Below are 26,367 nucleotides of genomic sequence, written 5' to 3' on the forward strand. Positions count from 1 at the left end.
GGCCTAAGCCAATTCAGTTTGGTTCGGGCTATGACCCAAAGTTTCACATTATCTTCTATCAACGTAATTTAGTTTTTAATCAATAAAATATCATTCTTATGTGAATTTGATGGTGTTGTTTATTTATGAATTGCCTATGTGGATGATTAATTTATCAAGCTGTGAGTTGCTTTGCAAAAATATAGATAGGGCTCAGAATAATATCCCCGCAATTAATTTGTGTATTTCTATTTTTTCAATAATGGAATTAGTTGACAAGACATCTTTTGAATTAGTTAATGAGAAAAGTTTGAAAGAAAAACCCTAATTGAGAAGGAGTCGAGAAATCAAGTTAAGTAGGAATTCCCATATATGTTACCAAAGCGCATTATGTTAAGGAAATTACTAAATCCAATGAGAACTGTACATAGAGAGAAAAAGCTAAAGCATTATGACATCGACAAAATTCATTCTAAACGAAGGAATATTATACGTTTAAGGAATTGTGACATCAATGATCAAGGATGTGTTATTTTCGCAAAAAAATAAACAGTTTGAAAAACATCTTTCCAAAATAATTACTTGTATTTTTTTATAAAAATTAATTAATAGAAAATATTTTTATCATCTACGAGAATTGTTTACATATAAATTGCTGTTGATAATGAAAATATTTTTGATTGACTAATCATTTCAAGCTATTTAAATGATTATTTTTAAAAGATATTTTTTAAATAATTCTTTTCGAGAATAAATGGACCTGATATTACTAAACTTAAATGAATAAAAATACAATGGTCCAGTTAAAATGGGTTCTTAAGTTGAATTCATATGGGCCGAAGATGGGTCACAATTCCAAAACCTAAAAAACACAAAACCTCCTCAGCCACCCTTCGTCAGTCGTCACCCACCTCACCCTTCGTCAGTCGTCACCCACCTCCGCTGCTCGCCTCCTCGCTCGCCTCCGAGCCGCCTCCGCCACCTGACTCGGCCACTCAGCCTCCGCCGCTCGCCTCTAAGTCGCCTCCGCCGCCCGCCGCCTCTGAGGCTCGCCTCCGCCACTCCCCCGCCGAAGCTCGACGACCTTTAGCCTCACCCCGTGAAAATCCAGCTGAGAATTCGATTCTCTCGGGCGGCCTCGCGGCGAGTCTTCTTCACCAATAAACCCTAAACCCCTCTGGCCGGCGAACATCAGAAACTCCAAATCCCTCTGCGTTGTCGTTTCTTCTCCTCCTCCTTCTAGCCGCCGCGCCGACTGCCCTGCTCATCAGGTATGTATTCTCGCCGTCCGTCCTCTCCAGTTCCGCACCGTCAATGGCGCTCGTCGTGTTCGTCGAACGGTGTTCAGTAGCTAACGAATATGATGATACCTTAATATAACACTTTTTGTCCTTGAATGAGATGCCAAATTTTTTGCAAGACAAATAACATTCTTGACTTAAATTTTGGCATGGTTCATTGTACAGTTCTACTTAAATCAAAGCTGTTGGTTTCTTAGTACCTGTGATATTTTTTGTCCGGAGTTGACGCTAGACTTGGTTTCATTTAGTTAAAAGTGGAAGAACGATTTTCGGTGAAAGAAAAATAAGGAATTGATCGGGCCTTCTTTCTCGGAATCGCTGATTGAGTTCTGTTCGATTATCTGGTCTGAAAAACGCGATTGCGGATGGCAAACGAACCATTTACGTTGTTTTGGCTGTCTCTTTTGTGCTTTTGCAATGCTCGGTAGTTCGAGGGAGTTGAGTTTGGAGCTTCTACCGAAATTGATGTCGAAAGATGCTTTTCTTTGTTTTTTTTTTGGTCCCCACATTGAGCTCCTGAGTTCGATCTTTGTCATCCCATTTAAGATGTACTTCCGGCATTGTTAGGTGTAAAGCGCTAGTGTTGATGCCTTTTGCAGATCGATGGGTGCCCCGGCTCTTAATAAGAAGAAGAAGGGTGCGAGGGCGGCGAAGCCCCCGCCTAAAAAGAAGCTGAAGAATGATTTGTTTGCTGAGAAGCGGTCGAAGAAAGATGACATCCTTGAAGAATCGGATGATCAGAGCGAAGACATCGAAGAGCACCAGGAATCTGAAGTGGAATCTGAAGTGGAGGAAGACGGAACTGGCGATTCTGGTTCTGAAGTATCCTCTGATGGAGATGATCCGCTGGCCGATGATTTTCCAAGGAAGTGGAGATGAAGGTTAATGTACTCCATGATTATAGTCTTTGGTCTTTCCTTGTGTTTACAGACGGGATGTTTTTCGAGTGTTCCAATTGCGTGCTGCTAAAACCATTTGTCTTGTCCAGATAAAGCTTCCAGTTTGGATGAGGATTCAGATTCTGGTTCAGATTCTGATTCTGATGAGTCGGATATTGAGCAGAAGTCTAGAGCTATCGATGAAGAAAGGGCTAGGATAGAGGAAGAAGCAGGAGCCGAAATGCAGCTTAACATCAAAGAGGAATCTGATGAGTTCAGATTGCCAACTAAGGAGGTACTTCTCTATTCTCTATGCGACTCCTGTGCAAAATTTGTGAGGTGCTATTAGCATTGCCGCTGTGCTGATATATGTTATGTTTTTGATATAGTGGTGACATTTCTTCTGCAGGAATGTGTAATCAACTTATTATTGTTATCTAATTCCTCCTCTATGCAAATTCTTGTAATTTAGGAACTTGAGGAAGAGGCTCTTAGGCCACCCGATCTTCCAAATATGCAGAGGAGGATAAGAGAAAGTCAGTAATGCGCTCATTATATATTTTTCATACTTTTTCTTATGATCAATCTTTTGAAGTCTTGTTCATGAAAATTTTCTGTCAGTTGTTCGAGTGTTGTCAAATCTTAAGGTGCTGAAGCAAGAGGGAACAACGAGGAAGGACTATGTTGAGCAACTTAAAAAGGATCTAGCTTCCTATTATGGTTACAATGACTTCCTTATTGGGGCTTTGATGGAGGTGATCAAACTGCTTTATCAATACAAACAATGGAGTCATGAATGATATTTCTATGTTAATACCATTTCCTCTCCTATCTGGTTTTTTCAGTTTTACATCTCAGTACTCCTTTTCTTTGTATAAAGGAAAAAACTACTTTGTGCTCTAAGTGTTCTGTGCTTTGATTTCTGTTACTCTGCAGATGTTCCCGCCAGTTGAGCTTATGGAACTTATTGAAGCATTTGAGAAACCTCGACCTATATGTCTACGTACAAATACTTTAAAGGTAAAACAAAAGAAGTACATTGCTTGTTTGATGTGGTCAGGATAGTCTTCCTCCTTTTTTGGTCTTCCTGCTGTTAGAAAATGCAATTTCTTTTCTTGAGTGTACTTGCTAGATGATATTTCTCTTCTTATTATCTGCATTCTAATGGAAAATTTGTTAGCATTTCTTGTAGACAAGGAGACGGGATCTGGCTGATGTTTTAATTAACAGAGGAGTAAACTTGGATCCATTAAGCAAGTGGTCGAAGGTAAACCATCACCTAGTCATCAAGATCTTTGTGTGTATGTGTGTACCTCTCATCACATGTCATTATGAATTTTTGACGGTATTTTCTGATGGATTCTCAGGTTGGTTTAGTTGTTTATGATTCACAAGTGCCTATCGGTGCAACTCCTGAATATATGGCAGGATTCTACATGGTAGATCATTTCCTAGTTTTTGCATTTGAGGTTTTCTCTGGCATTATCTTTTGTGATGCAATAAGGACCTTTTAAATTTTGCAGCTGCAAAGTGCAAGTTCGTTTTTGCCTGTGATGGCACTTGCTCCACAAGAAAAAGAACGAGTTGTTGACATGGCGTAAGATATTCTGAAGTACCTGATATAACTATGTCTAAGCTTCTAGCTTTTCACTTTAGTTTCCTCGATGAATTCAATTCTCATTGCACTTTAAGAACCCAAGTCTCGAAAGTTTTGAGAGAATGACTCTGTATTGGAGGCGTAGCTATGTACACTCGTTTGCCTAATTGGTGGAATTTTGAATTGGTGCCACGTGTTGGGTCACTTTAGTGTGTCCGTGCAGGCAAGATGAGGCACAGTAGATTGCTCAACTGATTGCAGTACAATAATATCATTATTTCTTTCTTTTGTCCATGGTTAATAACACTCCTTGCCTTGCAAGTCAATCTTGTTTACATGTGTTAATGTTTGAGTACAATCTTCACATGATGCAGAGCTGCACCTGGAGGTAAAACAACATATATTGCAGCTCTAATGAAAAATAGTGGTAAGTTTTGGCTTCTGTTTTAATTCAAACAATGTGAATAGACGACATGTGCTGGACATGAATGTTTTATGCACTTCACATTGATCACACATATTCTTTGGCAACATACATTTATCTTGTGACGAACTGTCCATTACATGGTGAAGTTCTGATTTGGTGCTTTCTGGCGAGTGCTATTGTAAGAAACTCCACATGGGTGCACCCAAATTCCTATTCGTTGGTTGTTTATGGGATATCAAATCAAAAAGTCAGCTAAATTACTCTGTATTCTTTATTTAAAGATTGATCCAAAAGTAGCAGTCCTGCTGTGTGAACTGCATGGTTATATAGCTTATTACAAATTAATTTTTCGTCTTTTTTGAGGACCTGGGACGTAGGAAAATCTGATTGGATAAGAATTAGATCTGGAGATAAAATCTGATTGGATAAGAATTAGATCTGGAGATACTTCTCCTGGACTATGAAGAGTACCCACATGAAAGTTGTGGATGGATTTGATGTAAGTTTGTAGACATGCTTTGACTGTAAAGATTGGGAAAGAAATTTTGGAAGAAAAGGTTAAAGTCTAGGCATGACACCGAAAGCTTCCTGAGCTTTTCTTAGGTTCATGCTAGAGAAGAATTGTATCTCGCTGTTCAATATCAATCAATTGCTATAATTAGACTTAATATACTAATCAATAAATATTGGAAACTCTTAGATAGGAAACACGATATGCTAATTCAAATAAAGCTGGAAAAAATTATATTCAAAACTGAATAAGAAATACGTCTTTCAACTCTTATAGAAAGATTCGTAATTTAATTAGGAAAATAACCTACTTGTTATTTAAGCAGTTGATTTTCATCTAGCATGTCCTTTGTAATCCTCAAAGGTCGTTGTCACAATCCTCCATCCTCTTGCTTCCAGGTTCACTTTTTGTTCTTTTTCCAATTATTATCCCTGCAATAGAGTCCTTAATGCCTGTTTAGGGTGTGTGACCTCCTTAGCAATATCCATGAACCTCCTTATAAATAGTTATGATTGGATATTTGGTTCTCTAGGAAACAAAGCTGGTATGTCCTCCATTGGCATTGGTGATTAGTTGACTTGATCTTGCATATTTTGGTAAATTTGGAGTATGTATACTTTCACATTCTGTGTTGTCTTGGTGGTAAGAAAATATGGCTTTTTCTGGTGAGTGATGATAGTGGAAGCCTAAATTTTTTCTTTTTTAGGGGATGAAAAAACTATTGGTCCCATAAGCATGCTCTATTTTTGTGAATCTGACAGCATTTATTGGCACCATTTTACTAGGTGTGGTTTTTGCAAATGAGATGAAGGCACCAAGGCTGAAGTCTCTCACTGCTAATTTGCATCGGATGGGTGTGACGAATACAATAGTATCCAATTATGATGGGAAGGAGGTCAGCTCTTCTTACTGGCCTCTTTACAATATATTTTTATGGATGTGGACTTTCAGAGCCTTGAGATTATGAAGCTTTAGAGCCGTGTTTTGGATGAGGACATGTTTCTTTCTTATGTATATAAGGAAAGAATCTGGTTACAAATTACTGTGTATGACTTTTTCCTGCAACTTATTTTAACTAAATAATCTTTTATTAATCCTCAGACCACTCTTTGCTGCTATAGATGTGACTTTTCTGTCAAAGAAAAAAAATTGCTGGTCCCCATTACTATAAAGGTGGACCAGATCTACAATTTGAACGTACATTGCAATGTGATATTGTTGATTTTGCTAATGGATGCACGATTGAGAACCCATAGATTTCTGCTGAATGCATTATATGCAATAGATATCTTTAGCATTGATCATTGATTCGGTATAATTTACGATCAATCAAGTCTCAAATGGCTTCTCATATCATTTTTGTGCGTCTTCTTTTGCAGCTACCTAAAATTATAGGTGTAAATTCAGTTGATAGAGTATTGTTAGATGCACCTTGCAGTGGGACTGGGGTAAGAAATCATACTTAGATTGCACTTCTTCTGTACACTTCATTGGTAATCACGGCTCTGTGAAGCTAATGTGTTATTTAACACTTTGAAGGTTATATCGAAAGATGAATCTGTCAAAACCTCCAAAAGCCTTGAAGATATACAAAAGTGTGCATTTCTGCAGAAGGTATGACTTCTTCTAGGCATATCTAATTAATGTTTGAGTTGATTTACATTTCGATTAGGACCTCCAAATATTTCACGAGTCAAAGTTGATCACAAAGTGCATACATCTGATTGTTTGTAGAACTTAATGAGAGAGCAGTAAAAATACCTGAAAACTTGCAACAAGCATGTCTTCTTTGTCCTAGATCAATATTTCTTGAAACCCCTCTCCCCGCTGCCCCCCAAAAAAAAAAAAAAAAAAAATCAATAGTAAGCTTTATGGTTATGAGTTCCTCACCTACATAAATTATCACTCATTAAGTTTTACATGGTTTTACTGGTTAAAGCTTCTTTCATGTGATTAATCTACTCATGTGCAGCAATTGTTACTTGCGGCAATTGACATGGTGGATGCCAATTCAAAATCTGGAGGTTATATAGTATATTCCACATGCTCTATCATGATTCCGGAGGTATTATTCTTAGATATATTCATGGTATTTTGCCTTCTTTCGGATGTTATATAGCTTCTATTTTGCAGAATGAAGCAGTAATTGACTATGCTTTGAAGAGAAGGGATGTTAAACTTGTACCTTGTGGATTGGACTTCGGGCGTCCTGGGTATGCTTTTGTGCTCTTGGTTTCAACTGATTCACTAAACAGAATCATTCATTATGCTCGCACTTGCAGGTTTATCCGGTTTAGGGAGCATCGATTTCACCCTTCTCTTGAGAAGACAAGGCGTTTCTACCCTCATGTTCATAATATGGACGGATTTTTTGTGGCAAAGGTGTGTGTTTCTACATTTCTTGTGGTTATCTTAGTTGAAACATCATTTGATTAGCTTTACTCAATTGGGATCTTGATAGGATGAGTAGATTGTTTGGTGTTCGGAGTATTTGACTGAAAGTTGGTCCACGTATAAGATGCTCTGTCATTTTGTATAATATCATGAGTTATTTGCATGTACCTCTCCTGTAACTGAACAGTACAATGTGGTTTTGTATTCTTCGTCTCTCTTCATGACAGCTGAAGAAAATGAGCAATTCAAAGACAACTTCAGTACCTACTGAACCATCAGAAACAGTGGAACAAGTTTCAGGGCCTGAGGAAGATAGCAGCGAAAAGGATACAGTTGAGGAACCTCAGAATCAGACAGAAGCTGCTGAAAATAATGTTGTTGTGGAGAATGGTGACGTGAAAAATAAAAAAAGAAAATCGCCATCCGACTCTAAGAAGATTAAAGGGAAATGGCCTTCCAGAGATGAAATGTCTGGAACAAGGTGAAAGCATTTTCTGTTTTTGTATGTTTGTATTCTTTTTATTGCAGAGGAGTTGGCCTTTACATCTACCATCAGCTTGTCTGTCATGTTTTCTCCACTGAACTCTCATAGACAGAGATGACTAGATTTAGTGGTTCACTTGTAGTCAATTTTAATCATGAATTTCTTGCTCATGTCAAGTCATCCGTAGACTCATATTGCTTGCTTTGGTCTCATGCAGAGAGAAGAGAACTAAAAGGAAATTCCCATCCCGAGCGGAAGTATCTAAAATGAGGTAAAAAGTCTCAAGCCTTTTCTCTATTCGAATTTATTCATGTGGAGAAGTCGAATTTTGCATATGCTATGAGCTTGATTGTGAAGTTTATAATAACCCACAGAATACATAGACAGTGATGATTGAATATAACAAAATTTTTTAGGTCCGTTGATCTTGATTGATCGTGTATATTCTTTTGTTTATGCCAAGTCTCCTACTACATAATTATATTGCATGCTTCGGTTTGCTGAAGGGAGGAGAAGAGAGATGCATTGAGGAGAAAGAATGCTGCAAACAAGAAAAGAGGAAAGTAGGAGTACAAGCAGTTGGTAGAGGCAAAGCACTCGTTGAAACCAGCTGATTTGCTGCTTGTAGTGCAGCTGTCCAACTTGGTTTGAGAGCGGAGGAAGCATAGCTGGTGGCTTTTTGCCATTTGATTGAAGAACGTGCTGAATGAAGCTTACTAAAGAATTATAATGTATACTACGGATCACTATGATACGGGTCATATTTTGGATTCCGGCGAAGAGTCAGAGTTGAAATGACTGCTTTTTTGGGCTGTTTAAATCCCCTAAAGTTTTGTTTGCTTTGTAGCGTTCATGTAATTTAAGATCAGCTGTCACACAATTCTATTGATAAAGTTTGGATGACCAGTGCATAATATTGCTCTGAAAATTTTGGGTCTGTGGACAGCTAGTACCTGCTCATGTTCCTCTTTGAAATTGATGAGTAAAGGTTCATGTTTAGATGTCTTGTCATGCTTAGCTTATTTTCAATAAATTGAAAGTTATGAACTTGCTGAACGCAATTAACAGACTAGATAAGAGCTCTTTAGTTTCTTAATAAACGCAATCTATATATTTGTGTTGACCAATACCAGTCGACGGGAATATTATGGAAGATTGAGGTAGATTGATCTCCTATTTTCAAGAATCTAAAAGAAGATGAAGAATCACTCTCGATTGAACCTACTAATTCATCTTTCTTGTGGTTATAGTTCAAGGAGATGCTACATCTTTATTCTCGGAGATAGCACCAACTGATGCCATGCTTATTAAATCACTTATATAATATATGTGAGGATTATACAACCAAACAATTTGATGCCTGTTGAGAATGCGAGATGAATCACATCAAATGTGAGAGGAAGTAACATATAATTTTATATTTTATTATTATCATTTTTTTGGGGGGTTGGTAAAGAGTTTCTCTCCTTTCATTAAGACAAAAATGAAGAACCCACAAAAAGAGTTTCTTTTGTTTCTATTTGAAAGTGAGGTACACAAGAAAGATGGTGCCCTCTCTCTTATTGCAAATTATTGCCTAAACTTGACTTTACACAAATCGAGTCTATAATATCTATTGATCATGTGATTTCATACGTCTCTTAAGTTATCGGTTATAATTTATAATATAATAGGTTCATGGATTCAAGTCAAGAAATGTTTCTTCTCTCTCACAAAGGAAAAGGTAGAATTCATTTTCAAGCCTATTGTCCCTAAAAAATGGCAAGAGCCAAGCAAAATGAGATCATTATCATGCAAAATACAAGTGGCTCATACATATGCATTGGCTTAATATGGCAGTCTATTATAACTCAAGTCATAGTTTTGAGATATGAAGTTGAAAACATGGTTCCAAAAATTAAAAGGAATATTTTAATTGACTTATAACTTATGAATTTAAGTTTTTGAGTGAATATGATTAAGTTCTCTTATTTAAAATCATTTCCATCTGTCCTTAGTACCTTACACAGCCAGAAGAAAAATTTTCCTTTTGGGCTTCCCTTCTAGTTGGCGTTCTGTTCTTGTCTTGCTGGTTCTCTGCCTCAATGTCCATTCTTGGTTAAATTTTAGCATTTGGGATTTTATGGCATTAGCGTTCTTGGCAAAAGGTATGTCTTTATTTGCGATTCTACTTTTTATTTTGTTTTATTTTTGCAGTTGGTTGGACTGCATAAAGTGCCATTTCTTTTCTTATGCTGTATCACGAATTTCGTCGACCTTCTGCGTGTAATGTTGCTTTATCTTTCCTGAAATTTGGAGCTGTGTTTTGTTTGTGATTCTCAGGAACCTGTTTTTTTTTTTTTTTTTTTTTTTCCTTTCCCTGTGTCTCCTCATTGGTGATCCTCTCATATGGTGTGTGCTATTTTGCGATCTTGTTCAATATCCTGTTTTATTATTCCATCGAAGGTGCTAAAATTGGCTTGTGCACTATTGTTAAGATGCATGATCATTTAATATTTTGTGGCTTCTCTTTTGGTTTGGTTACGTGTCATATTGGGACTAGCTTTGTACAACTTATCTTGTTCTTTGATCGCATTTTCGCTGGACTGGACCATCTGGAAGCATATTCAGTGTAAAACAGTCGTTCAAACGTGGCACGACTTTGAGTGGCGGTGGGAGTGTTGATCACCTAAGTCGAGAAGAGTGATCGCCTGCCTCGGAATGAATCTTGGCTGTCAGAGATGGGTTTGTGAGGCTCGATCAATCTACCAAGATTGCCTTTCTGAGCATGGCCTTCAACCCGGGTGCAAGCTCTTTCCTGGAAATGCAGAAAAAAGATGAGCTATAGTCAAAATGCAGGAATGAAAACTACGGAGGTCTTCACCTCTAAAAAACAACAAAGACAAGCAAATCAGTGCTACTTGCTCCCAGAACATGACCTGCAAGTGGGCAACAAGTTGGACTAAAGCATATCCTTTCAGAAAGTGCGGAAGAAAGCTCGTTGTGGAATTTGTCAAAGAAGAATATTGATTTAGACCCCATGTCAGATAATCCATTAAAGGAGCCACCTTTCTCAAGCCTTACAATAAAAGAAGCTTGTTCCGTAGCCGAAATTTAACCCAACTTCAGCGAAATCTGTGATGGTAAAAACTGACTTGTCAAGGCTAGTGGAAGTGCCCGAGCTAGTGCTAAAGCAATAGCTACTGCGAGTGGAAAAACCAGTACATATAGGGAAGTGTCAGCAGCAACGTGAGGGATTACCGCCTTTGTGGCAGCCTAAACGGCAGTGTCAACAAGCCTCACAGAGCAACGGTCTATGGTGGGAAGCAATCCGATCTATCTGGGCGGTATTGGGTCTTAGCCATTCTAGGCTGTTGAAGAGAATGGGTTGTGGAGATACTGGAAGTGTTTATCTTACAGAATTGGCAGGAATCAGGTGTTGCTTCGCCATGAAAGTTCTTGACAAAGCATCTTTGGTGAGTTGCAAGAAGCTACCACGGGAACAAACAGAATGAGAGACACCGCAGTGTCGGGTCGCGGACGCTCGGCTCGGGCCGAAAGGCATTAAGTTTAGTGAGTTTTGGGCTAAATTTTGTTGATTTCAGTCAATGGGCTTTGGGCTTGCATTGGTTTGAGGAATCTGAGCGTGTTTAATATGGAGAGTTTGAGCACTCAGCCATTGTTATTGGTGGGCTTAGTCTGGCCTGTTGAGTTTTGGTTTAATTTGGTTGAGTGGGCTTGAATTTGGTCCTGATTGTGGCCGAATCAGGCTTAGATTTATTTCCAAAATGCATGAAAAATGTTTCAAGAAATCAAACATTACAGTTTAAATGAGATTAGGTATCGGGAGGGTACTAATTGATTAATTAGTATAATCAAATCATCGATCCTAATTTCTTTGGTTACGTATTGATAAGTGTTTTTTCTAATATTTTACTTGGGTTTCTAATGAAACCATCACAAATTGATTAATGATGACTCTTAAATAAAAATTACTTGCAGATTAAAAACTAGAATTATAAATCACAAATTGGTGGGCTTGGAATAAGCCCGGACTAAGACTTAAACTTAGGGCTGTTTGGTTCAAAGATTGCAAATGCTCATTTGGACTCTAAAGTCTTTTGGCCAAACGCTAACGCGTTTGGTTCGTATTTTTGCGCGACTTTGGCAAGATGCAATTGCATCTCCAAATGAGTCTAAAGGCCTTTAGCCAATGGAGCTCTTGGGGTGCATTGGCAAGTTGCATCCTGGGAATGCAAGTAGCTCGATTCTTGTTCATCTTCTCCAACCTCTCCAAGCTGCTGATCGAAGGCCGATAACCATCGGCGAAGGGATGGCGCGCGTCGGTGATCGCCGCCTAAGGGTCGCCCGACCTCGGCGACCGTTGCCTGGGGTCGCCGGACCTCAGGCTACGCCGGATCTCGCGACCCGGGACCGCTTGAGGTCACGCGACCCCCAGCGACAATTGCCGGGTCGGGCGACCCCAAAGCGACGGCCGCCCGAGGTCACGCGACCCGGGCGACAGCCGTCGCTGGTCGCGCGCGACCGTCGCCGGTCGCCTAGGTCGCGCGACCCCGGCGACAGTCGCCGAGGTCGCGCGACCAGCGGCCGTGATCCGCCATCCGCCGCGCCGCAACCCCGGCGACCGTCACCGAGGTCGCGACCCAGCGGCGAGATCCAACCGCCGGATCCGACGGTCCGGCCGCTGGATTCGGCGATCCGGTGGCCGGACTTCAAAAAAAAATACAAATAGTTATTTTGTTTTTTCAATTTAATAAAAGTCTTTTACAAATGCAAATTTTACCAAACGGTATTTTAGCCAAAGTTGTTTCTCAATACAAATTTTACCAAATGATATTTGTATTTCGGAAAACTCCTTTCATCTAAAGGTATTTGCATTTTTGCAAATGCATTCCCTAAAATCCGAACCAAATGGGCCCTTAGTAAGTTAATAGTGCAACGTTGTGAAGGGTAGAGGTCACAACATCCACAATAGCTTGGCGACTTTGCTAGGGATGATTTTTTTGTGGACTTAGGCCTTTTTTTTTCCTTGTTTAAATATTCCCCTAACTTGGTTATCTTGCAAGATCGCAGAGTAGAAATAAATGTCAATTTCGTTATAATAATGTTTAATTGTAAATTGTTATACATGCTTTAATGTTTTAAACACTACACTATGTCACATGCAACCATGCCGCTGAACCTGGACCACCACAAGATATTTTAGGATGGTGTTAAAAAAAATACAACCTTGAACGCAAGATCGTGATGTAGAGATTGCTTTTCTTTTTTTCAAAATTTCTTAAAGTAAAGCCCAAATTAAGGGGACCTAACACAAACACCAGACTGTGACAGTCAAATCACCAATTATCATTACTGAATCTTCTTACTTAGAAGTTAGACGACACGTATCATACGCATGTCTATGTAGTTGCCATCATTTTTTAGTAAAATAAAATCTTTATCACTATTACTATTCAATTTATTCACGTTGACCCATGGCAATTTAGGCAGGTCAGTTGGTCCCAGTTTATATATGATGAGGAGAGTCGATGTCTAGTTCATTCCAACTCTCCAGAAAGAGCTCATGGAATGGTGGGGTTGGTTAGATCAATTTGACCAAGGACATGTCGAAGCAAGGATCGGTCACCTCCTCCTATTGCTTCAAATCAATGTCCACTCTAGTGTCATGCAGGCAATACCACACTTATGGTATCCAGAAACATCCACCTTTATTTTCGGTAAGATTGAACTAACTCCAACTCTAAAGAAGTATACCATCGCCATTGAGATGCCTTTTAAGGATGAACTCGTTAGGCCACTAATTGGTATTGACCCTGTGTTTGAACTCAAATAGTAAGGAGGATTGTCAAAGCGAACTACAATGCCTATCCAATATCTTTTTCAATTGAATGTTTTGAAAATCAACTAACGGGTCAATCATTTTTCCTCATAAAAAAAATGACATATGTCCTTCAATTGCATGAGTGATTGATCAAATTTGTACAAAGCTAGGTTATGTAAGCATGGTTTTGGCAAAAATAATCCCATCCCTTGATTGTTTAAAGCAAATGGGTAGAAAATCATGTGGGCCTCCTCGGAAATTTTCCAAGTGTGGTTCTTTTATCACATAAAAGGATTTGAACACCTCATGTAATTATTCAAAATAAACGATTTTAGCCACCCCTACAAAGATTTGAGGTCTTAGAAAAATAATCCCCTTATAGGGAATCGATAGGGAATATTCTCGTTGGATAAATTTCTAAAATGACCCCACTCTTAAGCATCAATGTTTAGGAAGTTTCATTTGTTTAGAGTGTTTCGTCTATTACCTGGTCCCAATGTCTAGGGACTTTCATTCAATGTTTAGTATTTTGTTTTGTTATTTTTGTTGGAAATTTCTTAAAATATGAGCTTATATTAGTTAATTAATTTTATATTTTAAATAATTGAATTAATAGATATTCTAATATTTGTTAAATCCTTAAGTGACCTTATTGAATTGGGTTTTGACATCTATTAATAACGAGCTTAGTTAAGCAGTAAAATATAGATAATTGTGTTTAACTGAAGCTTGTAATGGGAGGCCCAGTTGATACACTATTAATTAGGGTTTGGTAGCCCTCCCTCTAGCTTATAAAAGGGTAGGTTTTCCTAGATACATCTATTCAATTAAATTCTGGATTTATTCCGAATATATAAATTAAATTATGCTAAAGTTGAAATAAAAGCCCATTTCATCTTCTTCTTTTTTATAAAAGAAATTAAAGAAAAAAAAAAAAAAAGACGATTTCCAATTTATTCTTCGGTAAATGGGTTGCGAAATACTTTTTCTATTTCTAGACTGTCCAATATCTGTTTTACATCTTCCATGCGAAACTATTCCATTTTCATAAGGTCTTCTTGACTCTTATTCAAAAGGTCAAATAATGTATGTATATTGTACCTTTTGAGGCAATTATAGGTCCTGGGAGGCAATTCTAATTGGTCAATAAAAATGGATTTCAATGCTATTTCTTTTTTCGTTTTCCTTAGCTTAGCCAACCTATCATGAAAAGTAAAAAGGGGTAAAGTAACCTTAAAAGCTACTACACTAAAATATGTCATAGAGAGGAAGATCTAGCATTTCAATAAATCTCTAATTATTATGATCTATTTTTTCTTCGAGTAAAGTAATAACTCATTAGGATTTATTTTTCTTCGAGTAAAGTAATAACTCAAACATGTATGTTTTAATTTTGATGTGCTTATTGATTTTGGTGTTTTACAGTCATATATGAATCTGATTGTTCTTGATTAATTAGTTGTTTATGTGAATAATTTTCTATATATGGCATCAGAGCGGGTCATATATGATTGTAGAACCATTTTTTTTTATGAACAAATTCGAAATTTTCCTCTTTGAGCCAAATATTAGCATTATTTTTTTCATGTGGATTTTTTAATCAATTTATCCTGAAACCATAGGATTTTTGTTCTACATGTTGAGATTGTTCCAACCATATATAATTTGCATAATTTCATTGAAAATTGACTGAGAATTTTGAATTTGAAATTCTAGGTTTATATATTGAAAAAACTTCTAAAATTTTAAATTACATGCAATTGATTGATGTTTGTTATAAATTGTTGCATGGGCATTTATGTATATATATATTAGCATCTTTTTGTTGCATTAAGGTAATTTTTTTGGCTTAAACACGAGAAAACCGAATTTCGGCCATGGGGGTGTTAAATCCAAAATTTTAAATCTTGAATATGGTTCATTATTTCGTTTTTTCTTCGTTTAATTGATTATAGTCAATTATATTGATATTAGATGTAAGATCCAAGGAAAAAATTCATCAAAAATCAACTATTATATGTGTTTTTTTATGTTCGGGTCGACCTGGTTTGCAAGTTTCGTGACCCAGCTGGAGGTTGAAGAAGACGACCAGCCGGACCAAGCCAATAAATTGGGCTCACACCCATTAAAAAAAAAAAAAAAAAGTTCTGGGCGTGAGCTAGAACCAAGAATAAAATAAACGTTCTGGACTCACGCCCAAGAACCAAGGAAAAGAAAGGTTCTGGCCTTTCAAAATGGCATAAACCCAATATGGCATAAACCCAATCTCCTTTACCTTTTCTTTTTGGGCTGTTGAGTGCAGCTTGTTCATGGTTATCAGGTGGTGTCAATAGGGCATAAACCCAATCTCCTTTACCTTTTCTTTCGAAGACATTGAAGAAGTTCTACTTTGTTACCGAAAACGGAAAGCCGATGCATTGTGCAAATTATAGAACGAAAAGAGGCGATTTAAGCCTCAAGAGAAATAAGATGGAGTTAATACCAATCATTTTCAATCACCGTTTGCTTCATTGATTAGTAATGTAACACATAACTACTATGAGGTAACTACCTTGAATACAAGGCAGACATTGTTCCGTCCGTGAAGCTCCCTAGTATTATATTTCTCTTAAAAGTTTCCTCAAATTATTTCAAATTAAAAATGGAAATTGAAAAAAAAAATTCTTTTAGATTAATAATTTTTCCCCCTTTTTTCCATCGGCGAATATCCCTATTTATACAAAACGGCCCTCGGAAGCTACAAAATACATTATTGGGATATTCATGAAAAAACAAGAAAGCGATCACATGGATTGAGACATCCCATGTCTTGTAAATGTCCAAACAACACATGAAAAGATGCGGTTTGCTCGAGCGCAATTATCAATTCTTGAGGTGACATTGCTTTTGTATATTTATTTATTTATTTCCACAATTACCGGACATAAAGTATTGAAAAACCTAACTCAAAAAAAGAGCACCGCCAATGCTTTATTGAAAAGTTGAAGAGAGATTACTAAATTATGTTTCAATAAATAAAGAGAAATACATTAAAAGTGTTATAATTTTCGTATGATACTTCTTTTAATGCTAAAATTTTTCGATCAATCACTTCAGTCGATTAACTTTTTTAAGTAAAGGATGTTGCCGGGCCCAAAACTTATAAGAAAGTGGGTCGCTAGCTTTTTTTTTGGGGCTGGCAATGGTCCTTTGCACCTTCCTTTTCTGTCTTTACGCCAACTTTCTTTTCTGTCCAAGCAATCGGAGTTATGGTCCAAATTGCTCGACGTTTCTTTCTTTTCTTTTCTTAATGATCAAGGCTCTTAGTACCATAGAAAAAGCCAGAAATTATGCTCATGGCGATATTAATATCCTAAATCTTTTATCGTGTTGTCAAAAGCTGTGAATGATACCCACTACAATACCGACATCCCATCTTTTTCGTGTCACCAAATTTCCCGAAGTTGCACCAAAGTCTTTGTTGCATCAGTAGAAATTAAGTCCATTGGTCTGGGATAATTGTGTCACAACAAACATAGCCTTGATGTTATTTAAATGTTTATGGGTAGACATTGGCTACTTATGTCACGTTGGTACTAATTTGGCATTTTCACGATAAATAAATAAAAAAATTGAAAATCCGTTATGGTGGTGGGCATAATTTAAGAATTTTTTGAAGAAAATAATTAAAAAAAAGTTCCCTCCAAAGTGGATCCAAGGTGTTAAAAGGCGAGTCGTATTTTAAACTTCTTTTTTTGTCATTTTGTGTTTCTCTTGATCGTGGGTGAAATCACCTCTTTTTTCTTTTTTATCTTTTCCTTTTGCAGGTACACAAAAAAAGCGAGCGCGTTTCACGAGCAGAGTCGGGAGTCAATAAATTTAAAGGAAAATAAGAAAGGGAGAGGGAGGTGTTTCGGGGAAGCTTATGATCTGCGTGGGAGCGACTCCCAGTCTCGAATGAAATTTCGTCGGACGACCCGTTCCGAGTCTTTCTTTTCATCTTCTTCTTCTCAATTCATGGATACAGCTCAAACGAACCTTCACCTTCCCCTTTCGTCACGGAAACGCTCATTCCGCTGAATTATATATATATAATCTCGTGATACTGTCGTCTTGTCTGATTTAGAGATAATTAGTTTTGAAATGGATTGATATGAAAATTGAAACCTAAAATCTAATCTATAATTCACAGTTTCAAAAGATTCGAATCGATAACTTAACTGCTTATACTTTGAAATTGACCCGGAACCAAGATGGCTAAGGGTTTGTTTTGTGAAAATTATGAAATGATATCGTAATTTGTTTGTTTTAAGCCTATGCTAGTAAAATCTCTTTAGGATAGTGGCTAACTGTTGGAGGTCACGGGTTCTATTTTACCTAGTTGCTTTTTACTTTTTTTGTTAAATAAAAAAAAAAGGTGTATAAGATTGGTTCAACCTTGGAACCTCTCTACTAGGTTAGTTCCCAAGCCAAACTAACATAAGACCATCAACCAAACCAGTTAAAAGGCGATTTTAGAATACGGAATTGAGAATCGGACCTATTCTTGTTGGAACGGCCTAAAATTAGTAGAGCAACACCAATTTGATTCAATTTCAAGGTTAAATCGGCCCGACTAATCATCTTTAATTCTGTCGATTTTTCCTTCTTTATTCAATCATCATCACTTGAAATATCAAATTACTGAAAATCAACAACCCCTACCCCAAAATTCTGTTCCACCGGCAATTACGCAAAAGTACGACAGCTCAACGACGAATTAGGCGTCATGGATTTCTCTTTTTATGTTATCCTTCTTCCGGAAATTATTTAGTTTCATTAAATTTAAAATTTAAGTCGGTGATTTTGGGTTGTTGGATTTAGTCAGAATTGAAGGCCTGTATAACCTATACAGAAATTCATAATCGAGATTTGGTCAAACTGGTGTAAACGGTCTGCCCCTTTTGACTGTCCAAAAACATGAAAATAAATGGGGGTTCAATGTTGTCCTCCCATTGGGAAAGTCAAATGTTTACATGCTCCCTATAGGAGATCGTGGATCAGACTTTTATTAAAATACCCAATTACATTTTATTTTTAAATTTTCAAAATTATGTCATTATCCATAATTCCAACATTGCGTCTTCTTTTACCAAGCCATGCCTGCGTAGGCTACTTAAAGAAGATAGTGCATTAGACTTTTATTACAATACCAATTGCATTTTAATTTTTAAATTTTCAAAATTAAATAGTTTTCCATAATTCCAACATTGCGTCTTCTTTTACCAAGCCACGCTAATGTTCTCTCTCTCTATCTATATATATATATATATATATATATGTGTGTGTGTGTGTATCAACGTCAATAATTAATGCATGCCGTCTAGGCGTTTAAGGTATCACTTACCAACGAACCCCACACGAGCCGTCCCATTTTGACGAGCAACCGACCTTTCCTTATCACTCCCACCGCCAACCTTGCATTTATTATTTACTTAAGTATTTCTTTATTCTATTTAACTCTTGAGAATATATATATTTAAAAAAAAAAGATATATACATCTCTCCAAAACTGAAGAGAGAGGGAAAAAAGAGGAGGGGACAAAAAATGAGGAGGAAAAAAAAAAGCAGACTTGCCTTAATCTTGGGCCAATCTTTGTTGACATTTAGCAGATTCTTTTTGTGGGCAGCCAATTTCTGCATTCTAAAATATGAGGAGATGGGGATTAAATAAAAAAAAAAAAAGGGGGGAATAAAAAGTAAGTAATTAGCTTATTAAAATTGTTGGGGATATTATAAAAAATGGTTGTTGAAGGATGGCTATGCTTTTGGTGATTTCAACCGAATTTCCTTGTGATGGAAGGGTGGTATGGTGTGGTGTGATGTATTGAACAGTTGAGCCACACGGCCGATCATTCTTAGCAACTATTGAGTATTGGAATATACAGGAAAAATATAATAAGCTAAAAGAAAGTTAAAGAACAAAACAAAAAGGAGCTGGGCAAAAGAATTTATCATGTTCATTGTGGAGGCATCAAGACTTTTTGCTCTTGGAGTTGATGGATTCCTTTCTTCTCTTTGTTTTTCCTATGCTTTTTTTTTATCTCAATTCTCATTGGCTTTGGACCCGGCAAAAAAAGATACATATATATTTATTTATATATATAAATACTGCTTTCCACCTGAAAATACTCTCTTTTCATCATTTTCTCGAGTGGGTTAAAATTAAAGTCGCAGTGTGATTAACGTCTTTATTCACCTTATTGTGTGGGAATATATCTAGATATCGCTACCACGATTCGTCGAATGATTAGCTTTAAAAAGAAATTTCCCGCGTTTGCATCACTAGATTAAGTGTGGATACGCATCTTATCTTTCATTAATTAAGTATATCCGCTTGTTCTAAAGGTCTGAATAGATGATTGCATAACATTAATCTACTCGCGGAAAAAAGTAAAGAAAATAAAAAGAAGAAATAATTCGGCGATACTCTTTAATTTATCGTGAAAATAACTTGATTACAAAAAACTAAATAATAAATTATTATAAATTATTGCGGTCTCCATCATTTCAAAAATTCGTGACTCATAATAAATTATTACTTTCACATTGACCCAAAGGCCGTTAGCTAGCAAAGTCCAAAATAAAAACATGCTTTGAGATTTTCACATATGGTAGATATAAGTTTCTTATATCCTAAATTAATTTTCCCAGTATTTAATGGAAACAGGTAGGCGGTAGGAAGTCAGAAGGTAATTGGCTAGTCCACATCCTCTGGTCGGGTCTTTGGAAAACAGGTAGGCGCTAGGAAGCTAATACGCATAAAGGTGTGGGAAGTTTAATTGTTTCCATTTTCAGCCATTTCTTCCTCAGCGATGTGAGCCTCCGCCAAAGTTCCAAACTTTCTCTCCATTGCCGAACACCCATCTCCTCCCTCGCTCTCTGCATGTTCGTCTTCTCACTTTGAGAGCCTGGAGACGAACGGGGAGTGAATTCCAAGTGACACCCAAGTTGGATCTGGTTGAGACTTTTTGTCATTCTTTGGTTGTTTTGGGCTGCTGAGTTGGCGATTCTTGTGAAGAGGGGAAGAGGATCGGACATGGGTATGGCTGCTCAAGAAGCAATCAGGCAATTGCAGTCTTTGATGGAAGAAGGTGAGGTTTTTATTCAACCCAGTTCCAGTTCTTTGATCCTGGGGGTTTTGATCAGCTAGTGTCTCAAAGATCTTTTCTTTTCTTTCTTCTTTTTTTGGCAGTGGACGAGCCACTAAGGCGTACATATGAGGTTAGTCCCCGTTGATTTTTCCATCTTCATCTGCTTGATCCGATCGGTATTTGGAACTTTTATGTTCTCTGTTTCCTGCATTGACTTAAAGAGCACTGCAATCCTTTTCAGATGAGTTGGTAGACAAGTTTTCTTTTATAACTCTTTTCTTTAATTTCTCTTCTTCTTTTTTCTTGGAAGAGATTCCTAAATTTGTGACGCTAGTTCGAGGATTCTCTTTTTCCATATCAGTTGAATGGATGTTTTCTTCTGGGTGAAGTCTGATTCAGTAATTTGAAAAGTTATGATCTTGAATGAGAAGGATCGGGGATTTATATGGTTCGTTAAAATACCCTATAGGCATGTTTGATATGTAAATGGTTGTTCGTTCTGAGATCTTTACAAGCCAAAAGAACTTTCGAGTATTGAGGTGCGGAACGGTCATGATCCAAGGTGATCTGTGAGGTTCCACTCTCTGTTTATTCCAGATGATTAAAGTAGGTCGCAAGAATGCTCTTGATGCTAGATTGAAGAGAACTGCATTCCTTCTATTTAGGTGATGATGGCAGTTTTGTTTTAGCCAATAAGAGGACGTACGATAAATTGCTCTTAAATGTGAATGTAGACAACTACATAACAGCAGAAGACCTTGCAAAAGGGCCAAATGTAATATCGCTTTTTAGGTCATGTTCTCTTTCTTGAAGCATGTTGATTTGATTTAGTAGCCTTTCCGAAAGTATGTTTACTTGATATATTGAAACTTGTTCCCTGACATACAGAATATCCACCAAGGGTATCCTAATGAAACTTTGGTGCGGTTTTTGAAAGCAAGAGACTGGAATGTTCCAAAAACCTATGAAATGGTTAGTTTTACTTATTTAAGCTGGATAGTGATTGAGTTTTTATTTCTCCTTAGACTTATGACTTCTGTTAAATACAATTTTCACCACAAAACATATCTGTTGCTAATGATTTTAAAACTTTTCAGTTGGTAGACTGTCTAAAGTGGAGGATTGAAAATGAGATCGACAATATTTTGGCGGTGAGTTATAGAAGCATGACAGATTGTACCTTTATATTGAATGCTACTCCTGTTGCTTGGATCCCTGCTTCTATTGTTCTTTTTTGTTTGATCTTCAGGTCTGAATCCCATTCTTACATTTGGGTGCTTTTATATTTCATGCTTGCCTAGTCTACATATTCACCAATTAGTCACATTTCAAGTTGTAACAGTGCCTCTTGTAAGGGAGAAAACAGCGACCATTGGTCTTGCCATAGCGTAAAAGAACATAGACTAAAGGAAAAAGAAAGAAGTAGTAGTATGCTTTAAGCCTGTTTGATTTTGTCAATCATAAATTGATGCCTTCACTTTTTTCTGGTTGCAGAATCCAATTACTCCTATAGAATTGTATAGAGCAGTGCGAGATTCTCAGCTTCTTGGTTTGTCAGGTTATTCTAAAGAGGTAAGTTCACTGAAATCTAGCATTGGGTCTGATTCTGTTCCTGGATCTGTTGAGGAAAAATAGCTCGAGCTAAAAATAAGTATGTAGGGGCATCTATTCAAGCAGTTCATATTTGGTACCTATGATATATATCAAAAAGAGAGAGGAAAATGTTCCCGTAGAGCCCTACCAAATAGTTCTGGCTGCACTGCTTCTTTTGGATCCTAGTCTGGAGAATTGTTAATCACTTCCATATGAAAATATGTTGAGTAAAAGATTCAATGGATAAAAAAGCTAATCCTCCATATTCGCTGAATGTGCAGGGTCTTCCAGTTATTGCTATTGGTGTTGGGCTCAGTACATATGACAAAGCAAGTGTAAGTACTCCTGATCATCTTGTCTTTTCGGAAAATAGAGAGAAGACAGATTCATTAAGTGAAGGGCTGTCATTTATTTTAGATTTGCATTTTGGGGTAGCATCACTCTCCTGCTCAGTTTCATTCTGAAGGTGCTAGTTTTTAAGTGTCAATTCATCTGGCCAAAAACTTGGGATCTATGTCAATATATCAAAACTTAGTCAGTTGCTCATGGAATTCTGCATATAAAGATCAGATGTATCTTTGCTTGAGTTAACTGTCAATCTTTGTGGCACTTGCCACCACATGAACTTGTCCTCATTAATGACAGATGGGATGCACACCTATTTTCTGCTAAATGACTTAGCCATTGCTGTTATTTGCTTGTATTATTGTCCTTAGTGGCTGAAAATTATCCCATCTTCCGCTGCTGAAACTTATCCCATCTTCTGCTGTTTTAGGTCAATAAGTATGTGCAGTCCCACATCCAAATGAATGAATATAGAGATCGAGTAGTGCTGGTATGATCTCTGCATCTTTTATGTTGTTTCCGTTGTTTTTGCTGGCCAGTGTAGCTTGATTTTCTCTGTCTGTTTTAGCCCCAGGCCACAAAGAAGCATGGGCGATATATTGGCACATGCATTAAGGTTTTGGATATGACTGGCTTGAGGCTTTCAGCACTGAACCAAATCAAGGTAAATACAACAATCCTACCAATGTTTCCATTTGTATTAAATTCCTTGGTAATGCTTTCATTTTTGGCCCTTATAGTCTAACTTCATGGTCTGCAATGTGGTCATGATGTCCTTTTCCCTATCTCCGAGAGCAGACACAAGCCATCTTAGATGCGCAAGAGTTAGCAGATAACGTTGGAGTTGATATAAATATTTGGGCAACCCATAATGCAGCATCATTCTCATTCTTCATCATTCAAGCGGACCTTGATTTAGCCTTTTGCAGCAAGTTTGAGCACAATCTTGACTTTTATTCAAGCTTTTCTAAGAATGTCCTTGATCATTTTTGCTTTTCATTTTATTAATGGCAGCTTCTGAGTAATATATCCTCGGTTGATGACCTGAACTATCCAGAGAAGACGGAAACATACTATATTGTTAACCCACCTCGAATATTTTCAGCTTGTTGGAAGGTTAGGTTTGGTTTGCATCGTGATTGCTTTTATGCTTAGTTTTGGAGAATTTTGTTCCCCTATAAGCAAGAAGTTTACTATGCATTGAAATCTGATTTCCACTCTGAAGATTAAAGTTATTGGCAGGTTGTGAAGCCCCTTTTGCAAGAGAGAACAAGGAGGAAAATTCAAGTGCTGCATGGTAGTCCAAGAGATGAGTTATTGAAGGTTATTCTTCTGCAATGATACAGATAACGAGTGTTTTCTGTTCCGTCACAGTATCTCTTTTATGTTTCAAGTACCATAATCATTAATTTGGTAGTACCCTGCAGTTTCTTTTCTTGTCCATCATTTAGGCACATATGTGTAGAGGCGTAACTAACTACTGGCGCAGGGGAACTGCACTCACCAGGAATTGCTCTAAAAGATTAGTCTAGAACTAGCTTACCCGATGCTACCTCTAGAATTTGTTCCTTGCTGGCCTCCCCTCATACAAGTGGTTCCTCGTCTTGCTTCGTGATGCACGAACAGATTACGGCTGATTCCTATCAACATGATGTGCCTCCTCAATAGAGAGGCATGAAAATGCCATGGAGGCTTTGACTGGATGAATTGCTATAGTGATTCCTGGGAGAATTAAATATATAGTCTGGATATCTGCCATTGTGGTAGTCTCAGTCATGTAAAACTGCATGTGGAATGAGCTGATGGACATGGAGCTGATGGACATGGGTCTTAGGACTTTAGATAATGATCTAGATTAAATGTCGCTCCTACCGAAAAACAACCACAATTCCAAAAGCTACATAAGTCATGTCATGCCGTATCCTGTGTATAGATGAGTTCTACTTCTGAAAAGGAGTATCCTTATGATATGTTGCTTGTTACCAACAAAACCATTATGTTAACCCCCAGCTGAATTAAGTCACGATAATGACATTTATGATTAAAAATATGTTCATCCGTTCTGCACTGCTTTTATTTGGTATAGACTAATCTTCTTGTTTCCCCGTTTCAGATAATGGATTACTCGTCCCTCCCCCACTTTTGTAGAAAAGAAGGCTCTGGATCATCCCGGCATTCTGAGAACGGGGTAGTCGATAACTGTTTCTCCCTCGATCACCCCTTCCATCAACAGCTCTACAACTTCATGAAGGAGCAAGCCCTGCTCATGGAGTCGGTGGCCCCGATAAGGCAGGGTTCCTTCCAAGTTGCAATTCCTGCCCCGGACTCAGAAGACCTGAAGATTGCTCGGACCATAGAATCGACGTTCCACATGTTTGGGAATCAGAATGGCATTGTTCGTTCACTAAGTGGACTAAAAGTAAGTGGTAACTGAAGGCTGACTTATGCTGACTACAACCTCTGCAGAGAAGATGCAACGGTACTAAGAGAAATGCCCCTTTCTATTACAAGAGGGGATTTTCGTATTACGGCATTTAGTTGCATGCAAATGCAATCTGCTTGATGGAGGCTTTGTAGGGGAGAGACCCTGTGCACCACACTTTGATATCGTTAATTAGTAGTAGCCGACCACTTTGATTTAAATTCTAATGATGTAAAAGCTTGCATGCCGTATTAGCTGGTATGTGTCTGGAATCATTTAAGCCTTCCTGAAAGTGCCTTTCCTCCTAAAAAGTGAAGGATAAGAAATCATGTTGCTCGCGACTGGCGAGGCAATATTTGCATTTCCTTGGTCCTGGGTGGCTCATATCACATATGTTATGACAGTGTAAAGTCCTTTTCTGTATTCCCCAGCTGAAGTTATATGCAGTAAGAAGACACTTATTACTTACATGGGAGGGTGAGTTGAACACCTATGCATGCAGTTAATGGAGGAATCCATAAGACCAAAGACGATTAATGTTTTGGCCAAAATGACTAAGGAGGGTTCAAAAATGCCAACCTTCGGCAATGTCGACAGATGAATGGAAACTTTTGGTCGATACTGCCAAAATTGCTGTATGACAACGTGCAAATGAGAGAACTAGCTAATTGGTTTAGATGATAGACCTTATGCGCTCAATCAGGAAAATTTCAAATGAGGATTCAAAATGCTCTCAAATTTTCAAATTAAAGTATGAAGTGAATTTTATCTCAAGTAGCTTCCAAATAAGGACAAGTGGATCTTTCAAATAAAAACTTAAAATGATCATGTTAGTTTCAAAGAATGATCTAACCTTATTGATTAGTTAAAGGCATTTCATTCATTTGTGTTTTCTTATTTTCTCCCTTTTTTTCTTTCTTTTTTACCTTTCTCTATTTTTTTAAAAAAAAAAAAAAAGAAAAACTAAAAAAAAGGACTAAAACTTAACAAACAAAGGAAAAGAAAACACGAACTTAAAAAAAAAAAAATAGAGATCAGTCCTCCCACCAATATATATATTTTCTTTTTTGAGTTTATTTCTCAAAGAAAAAATAAAAAATGATATAAAACAAGAGGAAAAAAAAAACAAAGATCCCCTTAACAAGTCGATGAAGTCAAGTTCTTTCTTAAGACTAACATGTCACTTCATGCCCTATTTAAAAAAAGGATGATACTTCCAATTTTTATTTGAGATAAGATTCACTCCATGCTTTTAATTGAAAATTTGAAGGCACTTGAAATTTTTCCCACCTCAATATGTACACAAGTTGATCTGCAGTCTTTCTGCCACTCTTCAAGCTCTGAATCGTTTCTCCAACCACCTGCACTTACAGCAATGAATATAAAATGCACCATCTACCATTTGAAAACTAGGCTTCAGCTCATTTTTTATGCCCTAAGATCGAGAGGAGATTTAAGGCTTATCCAGAGTAAAGCGCATACAAAGCCATACTTAGAAAA

General features: G+C 37.3%; 2 protein-coding genes across 2 annotated transcripts; both read left to right on the forward strand.

The window, feature by feature from the left end:
- The first annotated feature begins 1,145 nt into the window (after window positions 1-1,145).
- On the forward strand, window positions 1,146-8,582 carry LOC104449109 (probable 28S rRNA (cytosine(4447)-C(5))-methyltransferase). Its single transcript, XM_010063133.3, is given in 20 exon segments — window positions 1,146-1,250; window positions 1,880-2,140; window positions 2,142-2,161; window positions 2,269-2,453; window positions 2,631-2,694; window positions 2,780-2,913; window positions 3,095-3,178; window positions 3,351-3,425; window positions 3,526-3,597; window positions 3,682-3,755; window positions 4,130-4,182; window positions 5,479-5,588; window positions 6,073-6,141; window positions 6,233-6,307; window positions 6,666-6,758; window positions 6,827-6,906; window positions 6,976-7,075; window positions 7,315-7,568; window positions 7,789-7,842; window positions 8,078-8,582. Coding segments are annotated over 19 exon segments (1,914 nt in total). The 5' UTR covers window positions 1,146-1,250; window positions 1,880-1,883; the 3' UTR covers window positions 8,139-8,582.
- An 11,525-nt stretch (window positions 8,583-20,107) lies between these two features.
- LOC104449111 (phosphatidylinositol/phosphatidylcholine transfer protein SFH9) lies at window positions 20,108-25,335 on the forward strand. The gene is made up of 11 exons (XM_010063134.3): window positions 20,108-20,507; window positions 20,609-20,637; window positions 21,396-21,479; window positions 21,605-21,658; window positions 22,002-22,079; window positions 22,382-22,435; window positions 22,876-22,935; window positions 23,014-23,109; window positions 23,460-23,561; window positions 23,688-23,768; window positions 24,559-25,335. The coding sequence occupies exons 1-11, from the start codon at window positions 20,453-20,455 to the stop codon at window positions 24,877-24,879; spliced, it is 1,014 nt and encodes a 337-aa protein (XP_010061436.1). The 5' UTR covers window positions 20,108-20,452; the 3' UTR covers window positions 24,880-25,335.
- The last annotated feature ends 1,032 nt before the right edge of the window (window positions 25,336-26,367 follow it).

This window comes from Eucalyptus grandis, chromosome 6 (assembly GCF_016545825.1).
Source record: "Eucalyptus grandis isolate ANBG69807.140 chromosome 6, ASM1654582v1, whole genome shotgun sequence".
Lineage (NCBI taxonomy): Eukaryota > Viridiplantae > Streptophyta > Magnoliopsida > Myrtales > Myrtaceae > Eucalyptus > Eucalyptus grandis.